At 44.7% G+C, this 25901-nt stretch overlaps 1 protein-coding gene across 1 annotated transcript; it reads right to left on the bottom strand.

Annotated features, from left to right (window-relative positions):
* Positions 1-5367: 5367 nt before the first annotated feature.
* LOC110295790 (complement C1s-1 subcomponent) lies at positions 5368-16503 on the bottom strand. Its single transcript, XM_085839592.1, has 11 exons — positions 16359-16503; positions 15813-16020; positions 15350-15527; positions 12176-12301; positions 11135-11334; positions 10192-10345; positions 9344-9459; positions 8881-8959; positions 8086-8214; positions 7356-7430; positions 5368-6561 (listed from the first exon to the last, which is right to left on the bottom strand). The coding sequence occupies exons 1-11, from the start codon at positions 16379-16381 to the stop codon at positions 5753-5755; spliced, it is 2097 nt and encodes a 698-aa protein (XP_085695718.1). The 5' UTR covers positions 16382-16503; the 3' UTR covers positions 5368-5752.
* Positions 16504-25901: the final 9398 nt, after the last annotated feature.

Here is a 25901-nt window from a genome sequence, read left to right as displayed (position 1 = left end):
ACCAGATCCTGATTTAACTTTGTTACCTGGTATCTATCTAGAAATTTGTCCATTTCATCCAGGTTTTCCAGTTTTGTTAAGTATAGCCTTTTGTAGAAGGATCTGACGGTGTTTTGGATTTCTTCAGAATCTGTTGCTATGTCTCCCTTTTCATTTCTGATTTTGTTAATTAGGATGCTGACCCTGTGCCCTCTTATGAGTCTGGCTAAGGGTTTATCTATCTTGTTGATTTTCTCAAAGAACCAGCTCCTCATTTGAATAGTTCTTGTTTCCACTTGGTTGATTTTGCCCCTGAGTTTGATTATTTCCTGCTGTCTACTCCTCTTGGGTGAATTTGCTTCCTTTTGTTCTAGAGCTTTTAGGTGTACTGTCAAGTTTTTAGTGTGTGTTCTCTCTAGTTTCTTTTTGGAAGCACTCAGAGCTATGAGTTTTCCTCTTATACAGCTTTCATTGTGTCCCATAAGTTTGGGTATGTTGTGGCTTCATTTTCATTAAACTCTAAAAAGTCTCTACATTCTTTCTTTATTCCTTCCTTGACCAAGGAATCTTGAGTAGAGTGTTGTTCAGCTTCCACGTGAATGTTGGCTTTGTATTATTTATGTTGTTATTGAAGATCAGCCTTAGTCAATGGTGATCTGATAGGATGCACGGGACAATTTCAATATTTTTGTATCTGTTGAGGCCTGTTTTGTGACCAATTATATGGTCAGTTTTGGAGAAGGTACCATGAGGTGCTGAGAAGAAGGTATATCCTTTTGTTTTAGGATAAAATGTTCTGTAGATATCTGTTAAATCCATTTGTTTCATAACTTCTGTTAGTTTCACTGTGTCCCTGTTTAGGTTCTGTTTCCACAATCTGTCGATTGATGAAAGTAGTGTATTGAAGTCTCCCACTATTATTGTGTGAGCTGCAATGTGTGCTTTGAGCTTTACTAAAGTTTCTTTAATGAGTTTGGCTGCCCTTGCATTTTGAGCATAGATATTCAGAATTGAGAGTTCCTCTTGGAAGATTTTACCTTTGATAAGTATGAAGTGTCCCTCCTTGTCTTTTTTGATAACTTGGGTTGGAAGTTGACTTTATTAGATATTTGAATGGCAACTCCAGCTTGTTTCTTCAGACCATTTGCTTGGAAAATTGTTTTCCAGCCTTTCATTCTGACGTAGTGTCTGTCTTTTTCCCTGAGATGTGTTTCCTGTAAGCAGCAAAATATTGGGTCCTGTTTGCGTAGCCAGTCTGTTAGTCTGTCTTTTTATTAGGGAATTGAGTCCATTGATTTTAAGAGATATTAAGAAAAAGTAATCGTTGTTTCCTATAATTTTTGTTGTTAGAGTTGGCATTCTGTTCTTGTGGCTGTCTTCTTTTAGGTTTGTTGAAGGATTACTTTCTTGCTTTTTCTAGGACGTGGTTTCTGTCCTTGTATTTTTGTTTGTTTGTTTGTTTCTTTGTTTGTTTTTCCTGTTATTTTCCTTTGAAGGGCTGGATTCGTGGAAAGATAATGTGTGAATTTGGTTTTGTCATGGAATACTTTGGTTTCTCCATCTATGGTAATTGAAAGTTTGACTGGGTATAGTAGCCTGGGCTGGAATTTGTGTTCTCTTAGTGTCTGTATAACATCTGTCCAGGATCTTCTGGCTTTCATAGTCTCTGGTGAAAAGTCTGGTGTAACTCTCATAGGCCTGCCTTTATATGTTACTTGACCCTTTTCCCTTACTGCTTTTAATATTCTATCATTATTTATTGCATTTGTTGTTCTGATTATTATGTGTCGGGAGGAATTTCTTTTCTGGTCCAGTCTATTTGGAGTTCTGTAGGCTTCTTGTATGTTCATGGTCATCTCTTTATTTAGGTTTGGGAAGTTTTCTTCTATAATTTTGTTGAAGATATTTGCTGGCCCTTTAAGTTGAAAATCTTCATTCTGATCTACTCCTATTATCCGTAGGTTTGGTCTTCTCATTGTGTCCTGGATTTCCTGGATGTTTTGATGTTTTGAGGATCTTTTTGCATTTTGCATTTTCTTTGATTGTTGTGCCTATGTTCTCTATGGAATCTTCTGAGATTCTCTCTTCCATCTCTTGTATTCTGTTGCTGATGCTCGCATCTATGGTTCCAGATTTCTTTCCTAGGGTTTCTATCTCCAGCGTTGCCTCACTTTGGGTTTTCTTTATTGTGTCTACTTCCCTTTTTAGGTCTAGTATGGTTTTGTTCATTTCCATCACCTGTTTGGATGTGTTTTCCTGTTTTTCTTTAAGGACTTCTACCTGTCTGGTTGTGTTTTCCTGTTTTTCTTTAAGGACTTGTAACTCTTTAGCATTGTTCTCCTGTATTTCTTTAAATGAGTTATTAAACTCCTTCTTGATGTTCTCTACCATCATCATGAGATATGCTTTTAAATCCAGGTCTAGCTTTTTGGGTGTGTTGGGGTGCCCAGGACTGGACGAGGTGGGAGTGCTGCGTTCTGATGATGGTGAGTGGTCTTGGTTTCTGTTAGTAAGATTCTTACCTTTGCCTTTTGCCATCTGGTAATATCTGGAGTTAGTTGTTATAGTTGTCTCTGGTTAGAGCTTGTTCCTCTCACGATTCTGTTAGCCTCTATCAGCAGACCTGGAAGACTCGCTCTCTCCTCTGAGTTTCAGTGGTCAGAGCACTCTCTGCAGGCAAGCTCTCCTCTTACAGGGAAGGTGCACAGATATCTGGCGTTCAGACCTGCCTCCTGGCAGAAGATGAAGGCCCGAATCAGGGCCTGTCCCATTAGCTGTTAGCTTCTATAGTCTACACTCTCATCTGCAAAGACTAGTCTCAGAGGGATCCAGGAACCGAGATGGTGCCCCCAGGTGCTCTGGCAAAGCTCTCCTGGGCGAGGCGGATACCTCTCCTCTGGCAGGGAATGTGCCCGGATGTCTGCCTCAGAAGCTTTCCTCTATGAACCTTGGGAGTATCTGCTGACTCCGTGCCCAAGGTAACCCGGTGCTGGTGCCAACTGGAAGGGATTTGTGACCCTGGTCAAGCCAGCTTTTCTGCTTCCCTAATGCTGTCTCAGGTCCTAAGAGATTGGATTGGAACAGAAGTTGTGTTCCACTCACAGGTGGTCCAAAGATCGCATGGAGAGTCCTCTAGGACCTTGGGGGTGTCCGCTGACTCTGTGCCCAAGGTGACCCAGTGCTAGCCAAAAATTTATTATTATTTCTATTTTGTTTTGAGACAGGGTCTCACTATGTAGCTCTGACTGGCCTGGAATTTGCTATGTGGATCAGACTGTCTTCAAACTCCCCGGAATCCACCTGCCTCTACCTCCCTAAGTGCTTGAATATAAGGTACACACTACTACATCCAGCCCCGCCCCATTTAATTATAGTAGAAGTAGCAGTAGTAGCAGTAGTAGTAGTAGCAGTAGTAGCAGTAGTAGCAGTAGTAGTAGTAGTAGTAGCAGTAGTAGTAGCAGTAGTAGTAGTAGTAGTAGCAGTAGTAGCAGTAGTAGCAGTAGTAGTAGCAGTAGTAGCAGTAGTAGTAGCAGTAGTAGTAGCAGTAGTAGCAGTAGTAGTAGTAGTAGTAGCAGTAGTAGCAGTAGTAGCAGTAGTAGTAGTAGAAGTAGCAGTTGTAGTAGTAGTAGCAGTAGTAGTAGCAGTAGCAGTAGTAGTAGCAGTAGTAGCAGTAGTAGTAGTAGTAGCAGTAGTAGTAGCAGTAGTAGTAGCAGTAGCAGTAGCAGTAGTAGCAGTAGTAGCAGTAGTAGTAGTAGTAGTAGCAGTAGTAGCAGTAGTAGTAGTAGAAGTAGCAGTAGTAGTAGCAGTAGTAGTAGTAGCAGTAGTGTGCATGTGCGTGTGTTTCAAATTGGTCAGGCATATGCCAAATCACACTGTGTGTGGTGATCAGAGTACACCTTAGGAAATCCGTTTTTTCTTCCACAGATTTGGGGATGGGACTTAGGATTTGTCAAGCTTATACTCTCTAGCACTGGACTCTTGTTCTAAATCCTTAACTCTCATGAAAAGGGATGGCTCTCCTGTGTTCAGCTTCTACAAGGCTGTATTTCTGCTGCGCTTTGTAGCTCAGTCAGTAGACAGGATGTCTGAAAGGTTAGAGCTGGGTTGTTAGCACACATAAACCATGCATGGTAGTGCACCAGTAATCGCAGCACTCAGAAAGTGGAGGCAGGAAGATCAGAAGTTCAAGGTCATCCTTCCCTACATAGCTTATTTGTGGCCAGCCTAAGCTATAGATAAGGTCCTCAACCTGTGGGCCCACACCATCCAATGACCAGAATTTCCAATGGTCTTAGCAAATGAGACACCACTCAGTAGCAAAATTACAGTTTTGAAGCATCAACAAAAATAAGTTTATGGTTAGAGGTTCCTAAGATCACTGGAAATATGTGATTTCCAATGGTTGTGACACACAGGTTGAGATCCAATGCTCTTTTTATTTTTTTTTTAATTGTGTTTCAGGGCTATAATATATCTCATATCCCAGGGGTTGAACACTTGCTTAGCAAGTATTCCTTTGGATCCCATGCTCGGCCTAGCCAATGAACTTATATGTATACACTAGATGTGTTGGCACAGACCTGTCGGGGGCAAGGAAACAGTAAATTCCAGGGCACAGCATGAGTGCAAAGCCAATGCCAACTACATAGTGAGACCATGTCACACACAGAATGAATTTACTCTATAGTCAATAGTGAGATCATGTCACACACAGAATGTCAGTATTCTATAGACTATAGTGAGATCATGTCACACAGAATGTCATTATTCTATAGTCTAATACTGAGATAATTTCATACACAGAATGACTTTATTCTATGGTCCTTTGGCACTCTTGGGGAGGAAGGAGATTTAGTTTCATTTTCGTGGTGTTGGGTTGTTTGTTTGTTTGTTTGTTTGTTTGTTTTGAGACAGGGTTTCTCTGTGTAACCCATGCTGTCCTGGAGCTCACTCTGTAGACCAGGCTGGCCTTGAATGCACAAATCTGCCTTTCTCTGCCTCCCAAGTGCTGGGATTAAAGGTGTGTGCCACCACTTCCCAGCTCATTCTGGGGTTTTGTTTTCAGATTTCTTCCCTAGAGTCAGGGAAGTTATCTCTGAACTTTTGGCTGACACATTTTGTTACAGAGATCACTCCATTTTGACACCTAACAGACAGACTAAGCAAAACTACCAAAAAAAGCAGACCAGCAATGTTCAATTTCTCTTTTACTAAGTCATTACACTGTATGATACAAAGGGGGATTACAAGAAAATTAATTTCTAGGAAACATATTGAAGCAACTCACAGAGGAAAACTATGGTACTCATTTCTAAATTCCCAGTATTCGGTAAGTCTCACTAGAAAGAAAAAAGGCTATGTTCCCTGTCTGCATCTTGTTAAAGATGTATAATTCCATGATGTTGATGCCTGAATTCCATGATGCTATGGCCCAAATCTCCCTCTCCACCTGTGGCTCTCCATACAGCCAGAACCAGATTAGAAGCATGCTTTGCTGTAAGTAATTCAGGAATTTCAAGCAGGTTAAATGAGGGAAGATCGGATAAGATATCCCTGTGGAATAGCACAAGATAGAAGGGCTTCTGCCATGTTGTTAGCAATAGTAACTGAATAACCAACACAGCCCAGTGATCAACCCTGCCTCCATGCAGACATTTTGACAATCAAGTTCAGCATTTACCATACTCCCGCATCTTCTCTCCATTGCTGTGAAATACGGGGACCACCATAGGATCTGAGAACAGTGAGCGTGCTATGCCCTGGAGGGGTGTTGTCACCCTACGGATTGGTGCTTCCTGAACCCTCCATTCTCCTGCATAGTTTTCAGGATCCAGTCCACGTAATTCTTTACCTTTGTGTAGACCCCATAGGCCCCACACTTTTTCCCCCAAGACACCAAGCCAGCTACATAGAATTTGGGGACATTGACATTGGGGACCTGGAAAGCAAAAGCTCCTCCGCTGTCCCCGTTACAGCTGTCAACACCCTTCTCGCCAGCACAGATCATGTTGTCAGTGAAAACATAGTCCTCTGGCCTTGCTGTGGGGTTCTCCTCTTTCACCTGTTTGCAGGTTTCTAAAGAGGTTACTGGTACCTTTGCCCCTCTGAGGTTGATAACATGGAATCTCTTTTCTGTTCTGCCCCACCCTGAGATCAGCCCCATGTCACCTTGTGAGACGCTGTACTCTGAGGAGGTGCCTGGTAGGCAGATGGGGGAAAACTTGGGTCCCATTTTCACAGGGTCTTTCAGCTGCACCAGGGCAATGTCATTGTCAAAATTTGTCCGTGGGTTTAGGTCATCTTCTTCCTTCCAGCTGGGATGAATAAAGACACGCTCACTGTAGAGTCTCTGGGCATTTTCCAAGTCAGTCAGTCTCAAAGCTGTGATCCCAACATACATTGAAGGGTTGGAGATTTTCTCCACAACATGAGCGGCCGTCAGCACCCAGTACTCATTAATAAGAGCCCCACCAGCTGTGGGGTGATTAAAGAAGACTTGCCAGGGAAAATTTTCAATCTTTGCAGGTTGTCCTCCGAATATCCTCTGCTGCACTAGAAAGGGCTCGGTGGGTACTCCACAGACTAGGAAGGAATAAAAACAAGATAGATCGAATGATGCTGACCTCTGAAAAGTTCAGCCACTCAAATGTTCTACCCAATGGGTGGCAGAGTTCTTCCGCATGTCTTAATCAATTTTAGTCAACTACCTCCGTATCTGACTTTTCCGCGTCTCACCAAAACACCTCCTTTGTCAATGCCAAGCAGACTTATGGAGGAGACTGGCTCAACAGGAGGGTTACATGAATGACTAAATCCAAATGAGCTAGTATTTTACAGTTCACTGCTTGACCCACAGCCCCTCTGAGGCATACTTCATGTTTAGCCCATAAGGTCAAAAACCCAACTAGAGCCAATGCTGAGAGACTCTTCACGGGACACAGATAACAGCACCAGGCTTTCTGCCTTCAACTGCCTCTCAGATGAAGTCCTTATCTTGTGTGTGTGTGGTGCAGGGGTGTGGGGTCTCACTATGTAGTCCAGATTGGTCTCACAACTCACAATCCTTTTTCAGAATCCAGAGTGCTAGGATTACAAGTGTACACCCAGCTAGCTCTCTTAGCATGGTTTGATCTGCACTTCCCTAATGACTAATGTGACAGCAACTGTTGATGATGGCAAACTTTTCTATTTCCCTTCAAGTTGACCTAAGTTGATGCCATTGAAGAAATTCCAGGCCAGAGTTCCTATCACTTCACTGTGCTGAGCTCCCGGAGATGGGTCTAAGCCATTTCTGGGAGGGTTACAGCTAATTTCATGCAATACTTACTCCCTGCGTGTATAGCTACAGTTCCTACCCACACCACAGCCCAGATTACCTGGAATACATCTTGGGAGCTCAATACCCAGCTGGTCATTCACCCAGCTCCCATTTGCAGCACATCGATACTCCCCTAGAATAATACAAGGAAGATGTCACATTCCGCACATCACTCCTCCTTCCCCCTTTATTCAAAGCTCCAGGTCCTTTGGACATTGAACAGGTAAGCAGATCAAATGAGCTAGAAAAGAACCTTCAGCTGGGAATGATGGCACTGGCATGTAAGCCCAACACTTAGCAGGTGGATGCAGAAAGATCCAGGCCAGCCTCTGCTACATAGAAAAAGCCACCCTAAACCCTGTGAATCCATCTCAAAAGGACTAGAGAGAGATGGGGAGGAGAGGATGGGGAAAGAAGAAAAGGGGGATAGCTCAGGCTCACCTTCAACAGTTCCTACCCTATCTTTCAAGGGCTAGGATTTCAAACCTCCACCACCATGCCTGTCCTCCTGTGGATTTTATCTGAAATAACTGCTGTGGAGTCAGATAACTACATGAAATTAACGCTATGAAGGAACTCCTGTTGCACGCTGACACTAAGCTGATGGCTTCTATGACATCCTGAATGATCCTGAGTACAAACCCCATCCCACAAGACAACTGTGTCCTCAGACTAAGCCAAAAGGATGACAATATCTTCTCTGTCTCTCCAACCAGAGAGAAAAAGCAGTAACCACCTCCAAATCACCCACACTCCTTCCCTCTCTCTTCTCTGGTAGAAGAACTTACCACCTTCTTCATGTTCCATGTAGTAATATGGCTCTTCACACGTGTAGTGAATGACAGTACCAAACACACTATCCTCTGGCTCATCAACTATACCATTTGCAATGGGATCTGGAATTCCACAATTCACAGCTACAAGAAGAATCGGGGAAATAGACAGTCACTCCCTCCCAGAAAGAGTTAGGGACCCATTCCATCTTCACCCCTCCCGTAGCCACATCCATAATCACCCCCCTGATGAATCTCTCGAAGCCAGCCTTCTTGCAGCACCTTCTCTAAACCAATTCTCTAGCCCTCTGAAAGCTGCCAATGCAGTTGGCTCTTTTTTTTTTTAGGGGGGTGGGGGGTCCAAGACAGAGTTTCTCTGAGTAGCCCTGGCTGTCCTGGAACTCGCTCTGTAGACCAGGGTGGCCTCGAACTCAGAAATCTGCCTGCCTCTGCCTCCCGATGCTGGGATTAAAGGCGTGGGCCACCTCGCCCGGCTGTAGATGTCTCTTGAAAGAGACCAGGAGAAACCTAGTTCTCTGGTTGGCAGAGCCTCCTGTGTGAGCCCAGAATGTACTCCCTTAGAACTATTGACAACATATCCCATTGCCCCCTTCTTTAGAAGAAACATGGTAGTCTAATTGGCCTAAGACTAGGAGAGGGCTAGACAATTCTCTATGACAGAATCCTTCAAAAATGCAAGTCATTTTCTTGAGAGCCTAGAGGAAAACCATGCATTTGAATTTTGATGTGTTGATTATTCCATCCCCCTTGGGAGGGGAAAGAAGAGTTCTGCTTTGAAGAGACACCTACGTTGACATTTTAGCCCGGAGTTGCTCCACTGTCCATCGCTTTGACAAGTGGAATAGTATGAAGTCGAGCTAACATGTCCCTAGAGGAAAACAAATATCAACATTAATTTAATAAGCATACAGAAAACCAAATCCAATAATGAAATTGAATCTCTGGTCTTGGATCAATGACAAGTCCTCTTCAAAAGATACTTGGAACATCTTTAGAAGAATAACCCAATGTACCCAGGAGCTACAGTGAGAAGACAAGTCTGTCCCAGCATTTCAGCTCCCCACCCACGGGTAGACTGAGGGCAGAGAGGGCAAGCTGGACCAGGAGCTCCAGACCTCACAGGAACCACTGAAAACGTTGAGCCAGCCCATCCTTGGGAGGGGTTAATACCTTGATCAGGCAACGACAAACTCTTGTGCTCACAATTCTGGTCTGAGCCTGAGGTTAAAAAGATGCATGAGTCGTACTTTACCTCCACAACTTCAAATCCATCCACACAGGTTATCTTCACCACATCTTTAAACACGTATTTTGCCTTATCGGGCTCCCAATTAGAATTGGCAGTGATTTCTTTGGGACAGGAGATGGCTTGGAGACAACAGAAATGAGATTTTACTAAAGAGCTGGAAATCGTATGCTATTTTACATCATTACCACCACCACCACCACCCCTGTTTTGAGACAGGATCTCTCTGTGTACCCTAGGATAGATTGGAGCTTGCCCAAGCTAGTCTATCTTGCAGTAATTCTCCTGCCTCCACTTCTCTAGGACTGAAATTATATCTGTGTAATAGCATCTTCAGACATTCTCACATTTTCTGTGTATGGGGGAAGAGGACTAGTGTACCAACCCACAGGCTGAAGAAGGACACTGGGTGCCTGCTCTGTCACTCTGTGCCTTACCCTCTTGAGACAGGGTATCTCACTATACCTGGAGCTTGCCATGTTTGCCCAGGCTAGCTGACCACCAAGACCCCATGATGTCCCTTTTTCTGTCCACCACTCCAAGACATAGGAGTTACAAACATACCTGGCTATGGCTAGATTTTTGCTATAAATACAAACTCAGATCCTCATGCTTGCCTAGCACACTATCCCTGTTCCCACTTTCCAAAGTTTCCCATTGTCCTCAGTTCTAATGTCTAACATTCCAACTTGTAAAAGAATATGATGTCACACATTGGCTTCCCCTCCTTCCCCTTGTCTGTATTTTTGAGACTAGTTAAAAAAATATTAGCTGAAGAACAGTCTCTGTGTTTGAGTCTACATGTCCAAATAATTTTGTATCCCCAGTCAAAGAGGAGCTTTAAGGGTACTCACGATCTCCATGGTAACGAAGCTTCCAACCCTTTTTTTGCCCCATTAGGTCAGTTTGAAAGACAATGTCGAGAGTATTGCTCTGGGTTTTAATAGTTAGCGGTCCAGGGAACCCATCGCCACAGTAAGGACCAAACTGTTGTTTTTTTGAAGCAAACTGGAAGGAAACAATGTTACAAAATCACAGGAGAGAAAAATGAATAGGAAAGAATTAAAGGATGTGGTATGAAGTGAGAGTGTCCTTAATGGAACAGAGAGAAAGAAAGACAGAAAGAAAGAGAGAGAGAGAGAGAGAGAGAGAGAGAGAGAGAGAGAGAGAGAGAGAAAGGGTAGGAGGAAAGATCACTTTAATTACAAACAATGGGTCTGTTGGTGCAGGCCTTTAATCACAGCTACTTGGAAGACCGAGACAGGAGGATTACAAATTAAAGTAAGCTTGGGCAATTCAAGGAAAAATTGTGCTGAAATACAAAAATAGAAAGGGCTGCAAATGTAGCTCAGTGGTAGAGCTCTTGCCTACTATGCTTGGGGCCAAAGGTTCAATCCAATGCAGGAAGGAAGAAATAAAGGCATGGAGGGAGGGAAGGAGAGGAGAGGGAGATTAAAGGAGGAAGGAGGATGCTCTCACCAGGAGTAGAGACTAACATCTGTAATCTTAGCACTCAAGAGGCTGGGATGAGAGGGCATTTTGAGTTTTGAGTCCAGCCTGGGCTACATACCAAAGCCCTGGCTTAAGGAAACAGCAGGATAAAGATGAAGACAGAGAGAGCCAGAGAAAGAGAGGAAAGAGACAGAGAGAATCAAAGAGTAAAACTAGTCTCCGAGCAGAGGATGTAGCTATGCAGTGGAGTGTTTGCCCAGAACCACAGAGAAGGAGGCTGCCAGAGAAGCCTCAGCAATCTAAATGAGTTGTGGGTCAGAACCAAGCTCATTATCTACAACGCACAGTTAAACTGTCAGGGCAGTTCCCCTCTGAGTCAGCGGGCTCCACATCAAAATCTTCTCTCCGCATCGTCACCACCACTTGGAAGCCCTCCTCCAGCTGAATCTGGTATTCACACCTTGAGTTCTCTGGGTACGGATTGGGATAATTGGGACTTGAGATCTCCCCAGTCAGGGCAGTGAACACATCTCCACTACAGTTTACTAGAGGAGAGAAAATGGGAAAGGACCAATCAGATATGGAGACAAGAAGTCCCCGCCCTCTCTGTTCCTTTCCTCATAACCTCAGAGTTCTCCATTCAGACTAGCCCACCATCTGTTCCCAAATGAAGCCTCCATGAAACAATTACCCACAATGCTATGAGGTGAGCTAGCCAATGCCTTTTCAGGATCTCTCTGTTTGCTATGGTTATATATGAAAATTTCCATGTGGAACTTTCCGTAGTTGTGAACAGCCGCGGGCAGTGTCTTCACAGGCATCTATCCCTCTTTTCCATTAACCAACTTTACCTCAAAGCCTCCTTTGTGGTTTGGATCTTAATCATTCCAAAAGTGACATATGCTAAGGGCTTGGTCACTGGCCTGTGACACTTTTAGGTGGATGGTGGAATCTTCATCTAGCCTGATAGTTGGAAGTTAGGTCATTGAAGTATGACCTTGAAAAGGATGTTGGTACCCCTGCCCTCCCTCTCTGCCTCCCTTCTGCCCTGTGATGACAACTTGCTCTACCGTCTGACTCCTTTATATGATGATCCACCTGGCCACAGACCCCAAAACAATGGATCCGCCCACTCCACACTGAAATTGCCAGAACCATGAACCAAAATAAACATTGTATCCTTTTAACTGGTGAAGTCACCGTTCACAGCAATGTAAAGCTGATGCATCTTATCTTTCTCCCCTCCTGAGGATCCTATTCAGTTGGTGAACAGCTAAAAGCAGGTGCCATTTGGAGGGAAAGCCTAATCAAACTTGGAACAATAGACTAAGCCCTCAATCCATCCCAAATCCAGGGAACATGAAGACCTCTGGATGCTAAACTCACCTCCACAATTCCTCATGTCATCGTGGAGGAAGAATTCTGGGGGACAGGAGCAGAAGTATCCACCAATGAAGTTATTGCAGAAGTGGCTACAGGGGACATCTGCAAAATCTGTGCATTCATCTACATCTGCAAAAAGCAGAGAAAACTCAAGGTGGAGAACAAAGACCAAGAAGGAAGAAGGATGGAAGCCAAATCTATAAGGATAAAGCACAAACAAACTAAACCAGAAAAGGTTAATGTTGCATAAATGCTCTCAAAGCCAGGCATAATGGCTCATGCCAGTAATCCCAGTATTCAGGTAGATGAAGCAGAAAGACATGAGTTCAAAGCCAGCCTGGGCTTCAACCCAAAACCATTTCTCCAAGAAAGTAAAAAAGACAGACAGACAGGGTCAGAGACAGACAAGACAGAGAGACAGAGACAAAGGGACAGCTGGAAGGAAGGAGGAAGGGAGGGAGGAAGAATAGGAGACAGCGAAGGGGGAAGGAAGGAAGACTCTAAGGCCCCAAGAACATCATGAAAGAGGGGGACATGCACAAAAGAATGTAGGAGCCAGAGGAACAGAAGGAAGATTCTCGGGATGCTGTCTTCCAGGCATGACAGGCCACGGCACTCTTAGGCTCACCATGGCTGTTATTATCTGTACAAGACTGTGCCTTTCGATATCCTGTCGTGGCGTGGGGAAGGACTCAGGAGGACTCCACCCCACCCCGAGGAGCTCTAGGCAACTAATTTATTACTGGAGGAAAGAGAGATATCTTCTTTAGCATGCAGCCACTGGTAAGGTGCCGATGTGCCTATAAGTAACCCCTAGACGAGCTCTTACACAATCCTAATGAAAAAATAAAAAAGACAGAAAAGCAGAAGGCAGAAGAGAGGAAGAATTAGGAGGAGACAATGTACTGAGGGCAACTTGGACAAAAACATGGATGAGTATGAAAATATCCTAATGAAATCATTATTATGTACAGCTATGTACAGCTAAGACATTTTAATAAAAGAAGTCTGCAGGGGCAGAGATATGGCTCAGTGGTTAAGAGTACTTGCAACCATTCCAGAGGTTCAATTCCCAGCACCCACAAGGCAGCTCACAAGTCTATCATTTCAGTGCAGTTCCAAGGAACCCAGAGCCTTCTGGTGGACTCCTCAGATATCCTATGTATGTGATGCACATATGTGCAAGCAAGCAAAACACCTACACACATGAGATAAATAAAAGATTTCAAATAATAAAATAAATCTTTTTTTTAAAAGATTTATTTATTTATTATATGTAAGTACATTGTAGCTGTCTTCAGACACTCCAGAAGAGGGCACCAGATCTCCTTACAGATGGTTGTGAGCCACCATGTGGTTGCTGGAATTTGAACTCTGGACCTTTGGAAGAGCAGTCTGGTGCTCTTACCCACTGAGCCATCTCACCAGCCCAATAAAATAAATCTTAACACACTTTAGTTTTTCAATATTTATGGATGTATTTAGTGTATTGATATTATACTACATGCAGGTCTGGTGCCCTTTGAGATCAGAAAAGAGTATTAGCTGCTCTTGAATTGGAGTTACCAACAATTGTGTTACCAACAGTTGTGAGCTGCCATGTGGACGCCGAGAACTGAACTCTGGTCCTCTATGAGCACAGCAAGTTCCCTGAACTGCTGGGTCATCTCTCTCCAGCCCCATATTTTAAAATCTACGAATACGATCCAAACTACTTTTCTGAAGTTCGACTCAGAGCTGTGTTTGCCACTGTGCTGTAAGGAGCTCCACCATGAAAACCCTATGACTTTTCTTGCGTACAAACTATACAACACCCTGCCCAATTGGTACATGCTGTAACTCCAGCATTCAGAAGACTGAAGCAAGAGAATCAGGAGTTCAAGGCCAGTCTGGGCTACATAGAGGCGCTGTGTCTGGAAAAGAAAATAATCTGTGCCAGAGACACCACTGAAAGGAAAGACGGTGGTGATGTCACCTGGGGAGAAATGTTAGGACCTACTTTATAGGATGTTGGTCTTTCTGTAAAACTGGATGACGTTTGGACTTTACGAGCAGGCCTAACTTCATTTTAACCTGGAGATGGATGTAGAAGGACCTAGTACCACATAGTCCTTCTTATACAATCCTTGGCAAATTATTAATGTTCTCAGTTTTCAGTTTTTCCCTAGCCTTGAGGTTTCTGAGAGCCTTTCAGACACAAAGGAAGCATTTTGTCACTAAGCTGGAGTGATTATCTTTTAATACAGAATCTTCTGTAACCCAGGCTGCCCTTGAATTCCTGATTCTCCTGCCTCTGCTTAGGACTGGAATTACAGGTGTGTGCACCGTGCCAGAATTCCCAGCCCTCCTTTTAAATTTTTTCTTTGAAACAGGATCTCTATCTATATACCCCTGGCTGTCCCAGAACTCACTCTAGAGACCAGGCTAGCCTCAAATTCACAGAGATATGCCTGCCTCTGCTTCCTGAGTGATGGGATTAAATTAGCATTTATTATTACTATCCATGCACGTTTATGTGCATGATGGAGGCATGCCAGGGCACACACATGAAGGTCAGAGGACAAGCGTATAGAGTTCGTTATTCCTTCTACCTTCTCATGGATCCTGAACTCTAATGGGTGGTTGTATAACAACCATTTCACTGACTAAACTGTCTCAACAGCCCTCTCTTTACTTCTGATAGGAAGACAGGTTCTTACTAAGTTGCCCCTGTTGACCTAGAGTTGACAGTTCTTCTCCTTCAGCCTTCAGAGTGTATGGGATTACAGTCCTGCATCAATGAGACCAGATCCGTATCTTCATAGGAAGACCATGGTGCCCACACTGCAGAATTGAGGTGAAGGTTGCATTCGTGTAAGCAAGCCGCCTGATAGAGTACCATTTCTCCAAGGTTCTCAGTTTCATTATTTGCTTTACCACCACTAACATGTGATAAAGTCACACAAAGGCAAGGCAATTCCTAAGCAGACCCAGGGCAATTCAACATTCGTTAAAGATATAAGCATCCCGGGGGCAGTGGCACAAAGCTGGAGTCTTGGAGTGTCCAGCCATGGCTGCATAGCAAGACCATGACTCAAAGCGAGACAACAGAATCCTCATCTCATGCACTGAGTGGTCATTTACCTGCCTCTCATTTTTTAGTTGGATCCAGATGTCACATACAGAGGGACACCTTACCTATGGCAGTGTAGTATGCTGCAAAGCCGGTAAACTGTTCTTCGATGGAGAAGTCTGAGGTAAAGACCACCTGGAGTTTATTGTATGGGAACTGAAACTCTTCTATAATGGGGGAGTTGGGGCTCTTGCTGGTCCTCTGGCCACAGAGTCTCCCTTCCTCAATGTCTCCTGAGATTATCTAAGAGACGAAGGAAGTGTAAAACTGAGAATGGGCAAAGAGAACAGAACCTTTACTCCCGATCTCCAGCTCCTGTCTGGCCTGTCTGCCTCCCCAACTCCCACCACATTTTCCCCCAGTGCTGGGGACCAAACTCAGGGACTTCTCCTTGCATGGCAAGTACCCTGCCATTGAGCCATGCCCCTACCCCATAGGACAGCTTGACAACACACAGCCCTCTAATCCTCCCATTCCTCTATCCCTCCGCCCTCCTCCCATCCCTCTCCCTCCTGTGCTGTAATATACCTGCACTGAGTCGTATCCACAGTTCTCTGACGGCTCTATGTCCAGATGGGTAAAATAAAGGTGAATCCCAAACCCCTCTGGGACTTCAATGTCCCAAGATTTCACGACCTCATTGGGGTACGCCTGGGGATAATTAGGGGACAAGATCTCCCCATGCATGGTGGGCTCAGCAGAAAATGATGCCAAAAGAGAAAACAGGACCAAACACCTGGAAGAGAAAAAAAAAAAGTCACACAGAGGTGGGAAGCTAGGAACCGATGGCTTCATGCAGAACTCTGACCGTTAGGCAGCCAACATGCCATGGAATAAACAAATATATACAGAATAAATAGATAAAAAATTAAAAGTCAAGGTTCAGATCTGAGCTCTTTAGGGAGAAATGGGAAATCACATACAACAGGCCTGTGTCTAAGTCCAGCACTCTGGGGACAGAGGAAGGGTGATGTCACACCACCTTGGACTGCATAGTGACACCCTGTCTCAAAACTGTGAAAGAGAGAAGGAAGGTGAAGATGGATTCATTTCTGTAGATACCTAATCACTTACCACATCCCTGGCGATTTGCCCATGGCTCTCTGGCTCTCTGGCTCTCTGACTTTGGAGGTAAAAGGCAGTCAGCGGTCCTGGTTGTCTTTATCTGACAAATACAGGTGCCTGCTTTGGTAGTGAGGGACCACCCAGGGCTCAGTGTCACCTTTGAAAGAATACCATAGAAATAGGTACCTGACAGGAATGGTCATCACATGATACCATGACAGCCTCCCCAGTGAGATTTAGACTAACTTTTCAGACCAGCCCTGAGTTACCCTGCCCCAAACCATCTTCCAATATTCCTACAATTGAGTGAGGAGTTTCTCCCTGTCTTTTGTGTCCTCCTCCACCCACTCCTGGCCCCTTGCATCGGTCTCTCCGCATTTCCACACAGGCTGGAGCTTCCAGACCGATCCCCTCCCATTCAAGCCTGCCCCCTTTGACAAGCTATTGCAGGTGTTTCTTCTGCTGGTGGCCCAATGGCCACTGAAGGAGGAATGAGTTTCCTTCCGTAGGGACAGGAAGGGACCTTGGGAGAAGCTAATCAAAAAGAAAGTATGCCCCTGTGGTGACAGGTTGCAGAGTGCTGGAAAAGGGAAAGCTAACTGAGAAAAGTCAGGACACTCGGATATGCCTTCCCTTACTTTTCTCCAGTTGGTTGTTTTGTCCTTTGTTTAAAGAGCAATGTATCTTCCCATAGTTCCCAGAAAAGTCTTTCACAGATTTCCTCTACCCCTGAAACACTGCTGTGTGAAAGGATGAGGATGGGGTGGGGCGGGGCTGGGGTCCTGCATATGAGAATCGGTGTCTGTATTCTGACCTCTCTCTGAGTTCCTTCCAACCCTCCATCTTTGCTCCAAACCTTACTCATGGTTTCCTGTCTTTCCCTGTTCCTTCATCAAAGCTTCTCTCTTTAAGGCTTGCTTTTTAAAGTTGTTACCTATAGGAGCTGATGGGAACAAGAGAGTCAGCCTCCTCTCCTGCCTCTGGTCATGCAGTTAAGCCCCTGCAGCTCCACAGGGAGTGGCCTTTGCAGGAAGCTCCTCCCCACCTCCCTGTTCTGTTTGCTCTAAAGATTCCCTAAGGGAGTGTGTTTTTGCATGTCCAAAATTCCCTGTTCCAAACAGAGGGGGCTGGGAGATCACAATCTTAGTTAAGGGTAATCAGCCTTGATCTTAGAGCGCCCTCTGCGTTTAAAACAAGAACTGCACAAGCTTCGCTGGGCTGAGAGGTCCAGAGCAAAAGAGAGGAATGGGGGAATTTTGAGATTGCCTAATTCTCTCTTACAGCCAAAGGGTGTGTTTCAGAGCTTTCTTTCTTTTTTTTTAATTGGGTATTTATTTCATTTACATTTCCAATGCTATCCCAAAAGTCCCCCATGCCCTCTCCTCCACTCTCCTCCCCCTCCCCACTCCCACTTCTTGGCCCTGGCATTCCCCTGTACTGAGGCATATAAAGTTTGCACGACCAATGGGCCTCTCTTTCCACTGATGACTGACTAGGCTATCTTCTGATTCATATGCAGCTAGAGACACGAGCCCCGGGGGGCGCGGGGGTATTGGTTAGTTCATATTGTTGTTCCACCTATAGGGCTGCAGATCCCTTCAGCTCCTTGAGTACTTTCCCTAGCTCCTCCATTGGGGGCCCTGTGATCCATCCAATAGCTGACTGTGAGCATCCACTTCTGTGTTTGCCAGGCCCCGGCATAGTCTCACAAGAGAAAGCTCTATCTGGGTCCTTTCAGCAAAATCTTGCTAGTGTATGCAATGGTGTCAGTGTTTGGAAGCTGATTATGGGATGGATCCCCAGATATGGCAGTTTCTAAATGGTCCATCTTTTCGTCTCAGCTCCAAACTTTTTCTCTGTAACTCCTTCCATGGGTGTTTTGTTCCCAATTCTAAGAAGGGGCACAGTGTCCACACTTTGGTCTTCGTTCTTCTTGAGTTTCATGCGTTTAGCATGAAATTAGCAAATTGTATCTTATATCTTGGGTATTCTAAATTTCTGGGCTAATATCCACTTATCAGTGAGTACATATTGTGCGAGTTCTTTTGTGATTGGGTTACCTCACTCAGGATGATGCCCTCCAGGTCCATCCATTTGCCTAGGAATTTCATAAATTCATTCTTTTTAATAGCTGATTAGTACTCCATTGTGTAAATGTACCACATTTTCTGTATCCATTCCTCTGTTGAGGAGCATCTGGGTTCTTTCCAGCTTCTGGCTATTATAAATAAGGCTGCTATGAACATAGTGGAGCATGTGTCCTTCTTACTGGTTGGGACATCTTCTGGATATATTCCCAGGAGAGGTATTGGGGGATTCTCCGGTAGTACTATGTCCAATTTTCTGAGGAACTGCCAGACTGATTTCCAGAGTGGTTGTACAAGCTTGCAATCCCACCAACAATGAAGGAGTGTTCCTCTTTCTCCACATCCTCGCCAGCATCTGCTGTCAAGTAATTTATCTTCTTAAGGAGGGAAGGGTTAACTGGAAGGGGGAAAACTAAACTCAGAAAGTCCAACCCTCTATCTATGTGAGTCACGAATCAAAGGAAGAGAGTCATCAGAAGTAGAAGCCATTGTCTGGAGGCTCTAGGAGGCAAGATGGCTCATCTTAGAAAGGTACCTACCTCCAGGCAGAAAGACATGAACTCTACATGCCCTGGGACCCACATCATAGGAGAACCAACAGTTCCTGCAAGCTGTCTTCTGAGACCATGCCAATGCAATTCTTTTTTTAATTAATACATAAATGCAACTCATCCTGCCTTCGAGACAATTTACACCCAGACTGCGGACGGCAGGTGCTCTCAAGGTTTCTTCATCCCGAAAGTCCCATCTCAAGGCTGGGCAAGGTGGCCAATGCCTGAGTCTAGCCTGGGCTACATCGAGAGTATCAGGCTGGCTAGTTCTGTATAGTACGTTTGTTTCTTGTTTAATTTGATGCACAGCTGTGACCTCAGTACTTAGAAAGTGAAGCCTGGAGCTATCAGAAGATCAGGGACAGTCTTTCTTTATATAGTCATTTGGAGGTCAACCTGGGCTACCTAAGATCCAAAAGGGCTTGCCTTACGTTGTTTCTCCAATTCTAATACATTTGCCCTCAAGCGTCATTCTAAGTCCATTTGGAAATTATTTATTAACAAAGACATGAAAAGATGGTTCTGAGGTGAAGAGCACTGCTGTTCTTCCAGAGGACCCAGGTTCAAATCCCAGCACTGGCATAATGGCTCACAACATTTTTTCTTTTCTTTTTTAAAGATTTATTATTATTATTATTATTATTATTATTATTATTATATGTAAGTACACTGTAGCTGACTTCAGACACACCAGAAAAGGGCATCAGATCTCATTACAGATGGTTGTGAGCCACCATGTAGTTGCTGGGATTTGAACTCATTGAACTCAGGACCTTTGGAAGAGTAGTCGGTGCACTTAACCACAGAGCCATCTCACCGGCTCACAACTTTCAATGTAATTCTGGTTCCAGGGAACCTGACACCTTCTGGTCTCTATGGCCACCAGGCATGCATGTGGAACACATACATATATGCAGGCAAAATGCTCATACACATAAAATAAAATAATAAAATTTAAAAGAAAAATTTTAAATAGCAATGAACCGTTATCCTCCTCCTCTTCCCCCTCCTCCTCTTTCCCCTCGTCTTCTTCCTCCTTCTCCTCCTCCTCCCCCTTCTTTATTCTTCTTCCTTGCAGCTGGGTCTCACTGTGTAGCCCAGGCTGACTTGGAACTTTCTATGTAGTCCAGGGTAACCTTGAACTCACAGAGGATTCCTGTCTCTGCCTCCAAGTGCTGTGTGCCACCATGCCAGGCTACAGAACATGCTTTTTAGGCCTAAGCCTATATGACCTTAAACATGGCCTCATTCCTTCCCCAGGCATATCTCTGGGAACCTCAAAAGCAGCACCAAACCTTTGTTTGCAGTAAGAATACCCTCAGGACAGGAGAGATGGATCAGTGCTTAAGACCAATAACTGTTCTTCCTGAGGACCCAAGTTCAAATCCCAGCACAAAGAGTTTTACAACCTCCTATTAATTCCCTGTTCAAGGGATCTAATGCCTTCCTCTGCCCTTCAAGGGCTCATTTTTACACATGCTACACATAAACTTGCACATGGACACACACATGTAACACTAATAAGTAAATTAAGTAGCTTTAAAAAGAATAGTTTAAGCAGGGAACGGTCCACATATTTACTCCCACCACTTGAGAGGCAGGCAGATCTCTAGGAGTCTGGGGCCAGTCCAGTCTACATAGCAAGTTCCAACCCAGCTAGAACTTCATAGTGTGACGATAGATAGATAGATAGATAGATAGATAGATAGATAGATAGATTAAAAGCAAGAGGCTTGGGCAATGGTGGTGCACACCCTTGATCCAGCTCTTAGGAAGCAGAGACAGGTGGATCTCTTTGAATTTGAGGCTAGTCTGATCTACAGAGTGAGTACCAGGACAGCCAGGGCTAAAAAGAGAAACCCTGTCTCAGCACAAACAGAGAGAGAGAGAGAGAGAGAGAGAGAGAGAGGGAGAGAGGGGGGGAGAGAGGGGGGGGGGAGAGAGAGGGGGGGGGAGAGAGAGAGAGAGAGAGAGAGAGAGAGAGAGAGAGAGAGAGAGAGAGGCAGGCATCTTCCCCCATTAGCACACTGTCCTTTGGCTACTGAATATCATTCTTTAAAAGAAGGGTATCCCTGGGAAGAAACATGGAGGGCTCTGTATCTCTAAACCTGCTGCCAAGCCTGCAGTAGTGCCCACTCCAGCCAGCTCCAAGTGTGGGACAGGATGGGGCTCATGGGCCTGCCTGTGGAGTTAACGTGCTCAAGTCCTGGGAAAGCCCAAGATGGTCATGCCTGTGTTCAAGGCGGTGGCCAAGACCAAGCCACAGATAAAAACTGCTAGGAGGTCTTCACACAAGAAGAAGGGACCACCAGTGAAGTCCTAGTCACAGAGCTCTCATGGTGGGACCACCCTGGGAGACATGACAATGTTAAAAACAGAGGCTCTTCTGACAGATCGCAAGGATAGCAATGGCAGTTTCTACTGTGTGACCTTCCTATGCCTCTAAGCTCCACAGGTAGGCCTTTCAGCCACCACCACCACCACCACCACCACCACCACCACCACCGCCACTGCCACAAGCTTGAGAGGCAAGCGCCCTCTCTCTGAGAGCTGGGAGAACAGGGAAGTCGGTTTCCCTGTCCAGTCACTGGGGAAGTCGGTTTCCCTGTCCAGTCACTGGGGAAGAGCTGGGGCTTGCACACTTTCATTTTCCCCTCACATATGCAGTAGAGTAGAATCCTCTCCATCACCCACGGCCCCGCCCCCATCCCAGCCCCCGCCCCCAGCTGGAAGCATGTTCCTGCCACAAGGCAGCCATCTAGTGTCGAAAATTAAAACATGGCTTTAAAAAAAAATGCTTAAAAAGAATCTTGCATTTCTTGTAACCTAGGTTTTACCTCTCAGCCCTAACCCTATCCAGTGCTAGGAAATGCTCTGTGTCCTCATTCGGCGTCCTTAGCCACCAAAACCAGAACCCACAGCTGCGACAGACACTCCGATGTGTCTCTTCTAGGAAGCCCACACCTTTGTTCTTGGTGTGTCTTATTTTCTTCCTCACTGCCTCTTGTACTTAAAACATAGGTTTTACAAACTTTTTTACTGTTTTTATTTGTTTATTTCTTGTTTTTTGTTTTTTCAAAACAGGATTTCTCTGTGTAGACCAGGCTGGCCTCAAATTTGGAGAAGATCTGCCTGAGTCTGCCTCCCACTTGCTGGAATTAAAGGCTTGTTCCCCCACCACCACCAGGGTTTGTGTTGGTGGTGGTGGTGGTGGTGGTGGTGGTGGTGGTGGTGGTGGTGGTGGTGGTGGTGGTGGTGTTTTTGAGTGTTCTGGATCCCCCTCCCCCTTTTTCTCTCACCCTTCTCAACCAGGCTAGCCCCAAACTCAGAGATCCCCGTGCCTCTGCCTCCCACAAATCTGTGATTAACCACCAAAATGAGCTTTAAAAAGGAAAAGAAAAAAACACTTTTCCAAAGAGCTCCGTTTCTATTTCCTGCTGTCTTGAAATTCTGTTAGGGGGAGGGGAGGGCTCTGACGCCATCCCCACCTCCATGGACACTCTTGGGTGGAACTTTTTGGTTTCTATTTTAACCTGGAGCCCAGTCGTCAGAACGCCAGCACTGGTTGGGCAGCTCCACCTCGTAGAGCGTCTTCTACAAAAGAAAACTCACTTTTTTTTAACCTTTATTTTTATTTCTGTGTGAGTTTTATTTATTTATGCCTTACCTTACTACATACCATGCGCGTGCAGTGTCGGGAAATGCCAGAAGGCGGCAGCAGATTCCGTGGGAGTTAAATGGCCTGTTGTGAGCCTCCTTGTGGGTGCAGGGGAATTGAACCTGTTCCCCTGGAAGGGAACCATTGCTCCTAACAGCTGAGCCATCTCTCTGGCCCATTGGACAGGCATTCTTTCCAGGTATTTCAGATATGCATCTCTTTTATGACTCCTACCATTGACTTTCATGAAATCACTGTTTTAAAGCATTTTCCTCCTAGGGCAGAAAGGCTTTCTCTTGGACCTCATGTTGTTGGGTCGAAAAAGTCACCAAACAGGTACTTTTTGTTTTCGTTCTAAGACAGGTTCACATTTATTCCAGGCTAACTTCAAACTCACTATGCAGGAAAGGCTCGAAAACCCTTGAAATTCTGATTCTCCTGCATCTTCTATTGGGTGCTGGGATTATAGGTACCACCACACCAGACTCTATTCTGCTTTTTAATTTCAGTCACTAACTATCATGACTTTAAGATCCTGAATGAGTCACTTGAATCCCAGGTCAGGCCTTCTCCTTTTTCTTCTGTGATCCTGTGTGTACGGTGGAATTTGCCAACCCAGCACACCACAGCTATGCCTTGCACTCACAAATAAGAGCTGGACTGCTCTGCTGCTCATGTGATGCCTGTAGGAAGTAAGTTCTATAATGAAACATTATTAGAAAAAAAAAACAGTCAGACCTGTTCCAGGCTTGCTCACCAGCCCATGGCACGCCTGAGAGACACTAAAGCAATGGTTCTCAACTTTCCCAAGGCCACGACCCGTTAATACACTTCCTCGGGTTGTGGAGACCACCACCTGAGCCAGAAAATTATTTTCATTGTTACTTCATAACTGTAATTTTGCTGCTGTTATGAGTTGCAATGTACATAATTTGGAGCTAGAGGCTTGCGATCCACAGGTTGAGAACCTCTATATGGGAGCCTTCTGACACCAGATCTTATAAGACAAAGTTGGATCGTGGGGCATGCTCTTCTGCTCTTTGCTCCAAGTGGGACAAGCAGCCTCTGCCACCACACACTGTAGCCATGATGTGCTGTGTTGTCACAGGTCCAAAACAACAGGGAGAAGTGACTGTTGCCTGGAATCTATGAGACCATGAGACAAAATCAACCCTTCCTTTAGATTAGTTGTTTATCTTGGGTATTTGGATTTTTTCCCTACCCTAAAGAATTGAAGCTTGAAAGGGGACTTAGAACGGCCAGCATTTCCACAGCGGGTGGGCCAAACCCTGTTTTCAAGATCCAAGCTAACCCCTTTTTCGTCTCATCATCCCTGGGTTTATCCTACCCCAGTTGAGAAATACATCTTCCTTGACATCAGCCCTACACATTTCTGAAACTAAGATGCTCATCAGAGCCAGATCCGAGGTGGTGGTTTCTCCAAATATCTTACAACTCACAAGCGGGGCTCCCTTACTCTAGTGACTGCTTATTGTGGCCTCCAGGGTGGGGAACACAGCCTGATGGGTAGAGTACCGTCCTGGCATGCCCCAGGTCCCGAGGTCAATCCCTATTACCACAGAGAAAGGAAAACAGAAACCTTTAATATGTCTTCATGATTCATTTATCTAACAAACAAGGTTCGTGATACTTCAGACTGAACCTAGGCTGCTCTGCCAAGCCCTGGACCACTGAGCACCTCCCTAGCCCTCTTTTTAATAGTTTGGAGTTTTTTAAGATGTTTTTATAGGGCTGGTGAGATGGCTCAGCATGTGAAGGCGCTCACTACCAAGCCTGATGACCAGAGTTAAATCCCCAGGACCTACTTGATAGAAGGAGAGAACTGACTCACATGGGTGTCCTCTGCCCTCTGCACATTCACACACATCTTGTACAGACAGACAGACACACACACACACACACACACACACACATAAATAATAAAATTTTTAAATTAACTTAAAAGGAATTTCTTTGCATTTTTATGTTAACTATGTGTGTCTGTATACATACCATATGTGTGCAGGTGCCGATGGAAGCCAGAAGAGGATGTCAGATGCCCTGGATCTGGAGTTATGGGCGGTTGTGAGCTACCCCATCTGAATGCTGGGAATTTGTTTTGCAAAATAATAAGTGTTCCTTACCTGCTAAGCCATCTCTTCAGCTGTCCCCCCTGCCCTCTTGTCTCCCGTCCCCTGATCCTATCCCTAGAGCCTTCTCCACACCCACATCCCATGGACTTTGTTGTTGTGTAGACAGAGTTTTTTGAGCTGCCAGGCTGGCCTTGAATTTATAGTCTCATGCCCTGGCCTCAGTAGCTATGATTATAGGCCCACTGCACCTACACTGTACACAGACATACACTGAGTGTCTCCTCTATACTGAGAATACAAACACAGGCAAAGATCTTCATTTGTTCCCTGCACTGTGTGCCCCCTCCTTCCCCAGCCTTATACTCAGAAGCAAAGAAAGCAAGCCAGATTAATGGTGCATCCCAGTACCCAACACTGAACAGGGACAAGGCACGGAAAAAGCACCAAGCCACCAGGACTACAGACACAGTCAGACCCCGCCTCAAAAAATACATTTTTTAAACGAAAAGAAACTTACTTTCTAGTGGGGAAAAAAGACAAAAAAAAAAATTGTGTGAAAGTTTAATGATAACACAGTGGGTTTTATTTTTCTGTGTATATGTGATTAGCTTTTCAATTTATTATCTTCTGGAGACGTAACCATCTGGTTTGCTTCTAAAAGTGAACATATTAGTCAGTTTTTTATTTATTAATTTATTTTGCTAGCCAGCTTTTCTTTTGAATGCACAAAACAAGATGACATATATAGTTGATTTTTTTTTTAAGTTGGGGGCAGGCTGGGTTGAAAAGATGCCTTAATGGTTAAGAGCACTAACTGCTCTTCTAATGAAGAGCTGAGTTCAATTCCCAGCAACCACACAGTGGCTCACACTCATCTGTAATGGGATCTGATGCCTTCTTCTGGTGTGTCTGAAGACAGCTACAGTGCACTCATATGAATATATATTTTTTAAAAATTTTTTGAGCTAGGTGGGGTTTTATTTTTGTTAGATGATATTGTTTTGAAATAAGATCTCACTCTGTAGCCCAGGTTAGCCACCAATTCCATGGCAATTCTACCATCAGCCACTTGAACACTGGGATACAGGTGTGTCGCCACACCCAGCAGTTTTTTTTTTTTTTGTATCATTTTGTTTTGTTTTATTGTGTTTGATTGGGTGGTT

This window comes from Mus caroli, unplaced genomic scaffold (assembly GCF_978045245.1).
Source record: "Mus caroli unplaced genomic scaffold, Mus_caroli_1 scaffold_7, whole genome shotgun sequence".
Taxonomy (NCBI): Eukaryota; Metazoa; Chordata; class Mammalia; order Rodentia; family Muridae; genus Mus; species Mus caroli.
The sequence above is the reverse complement of the archived record's forward strand: the minus strand, read 5'-3'. Positions and strand labels throughout refer to the sequence as shown.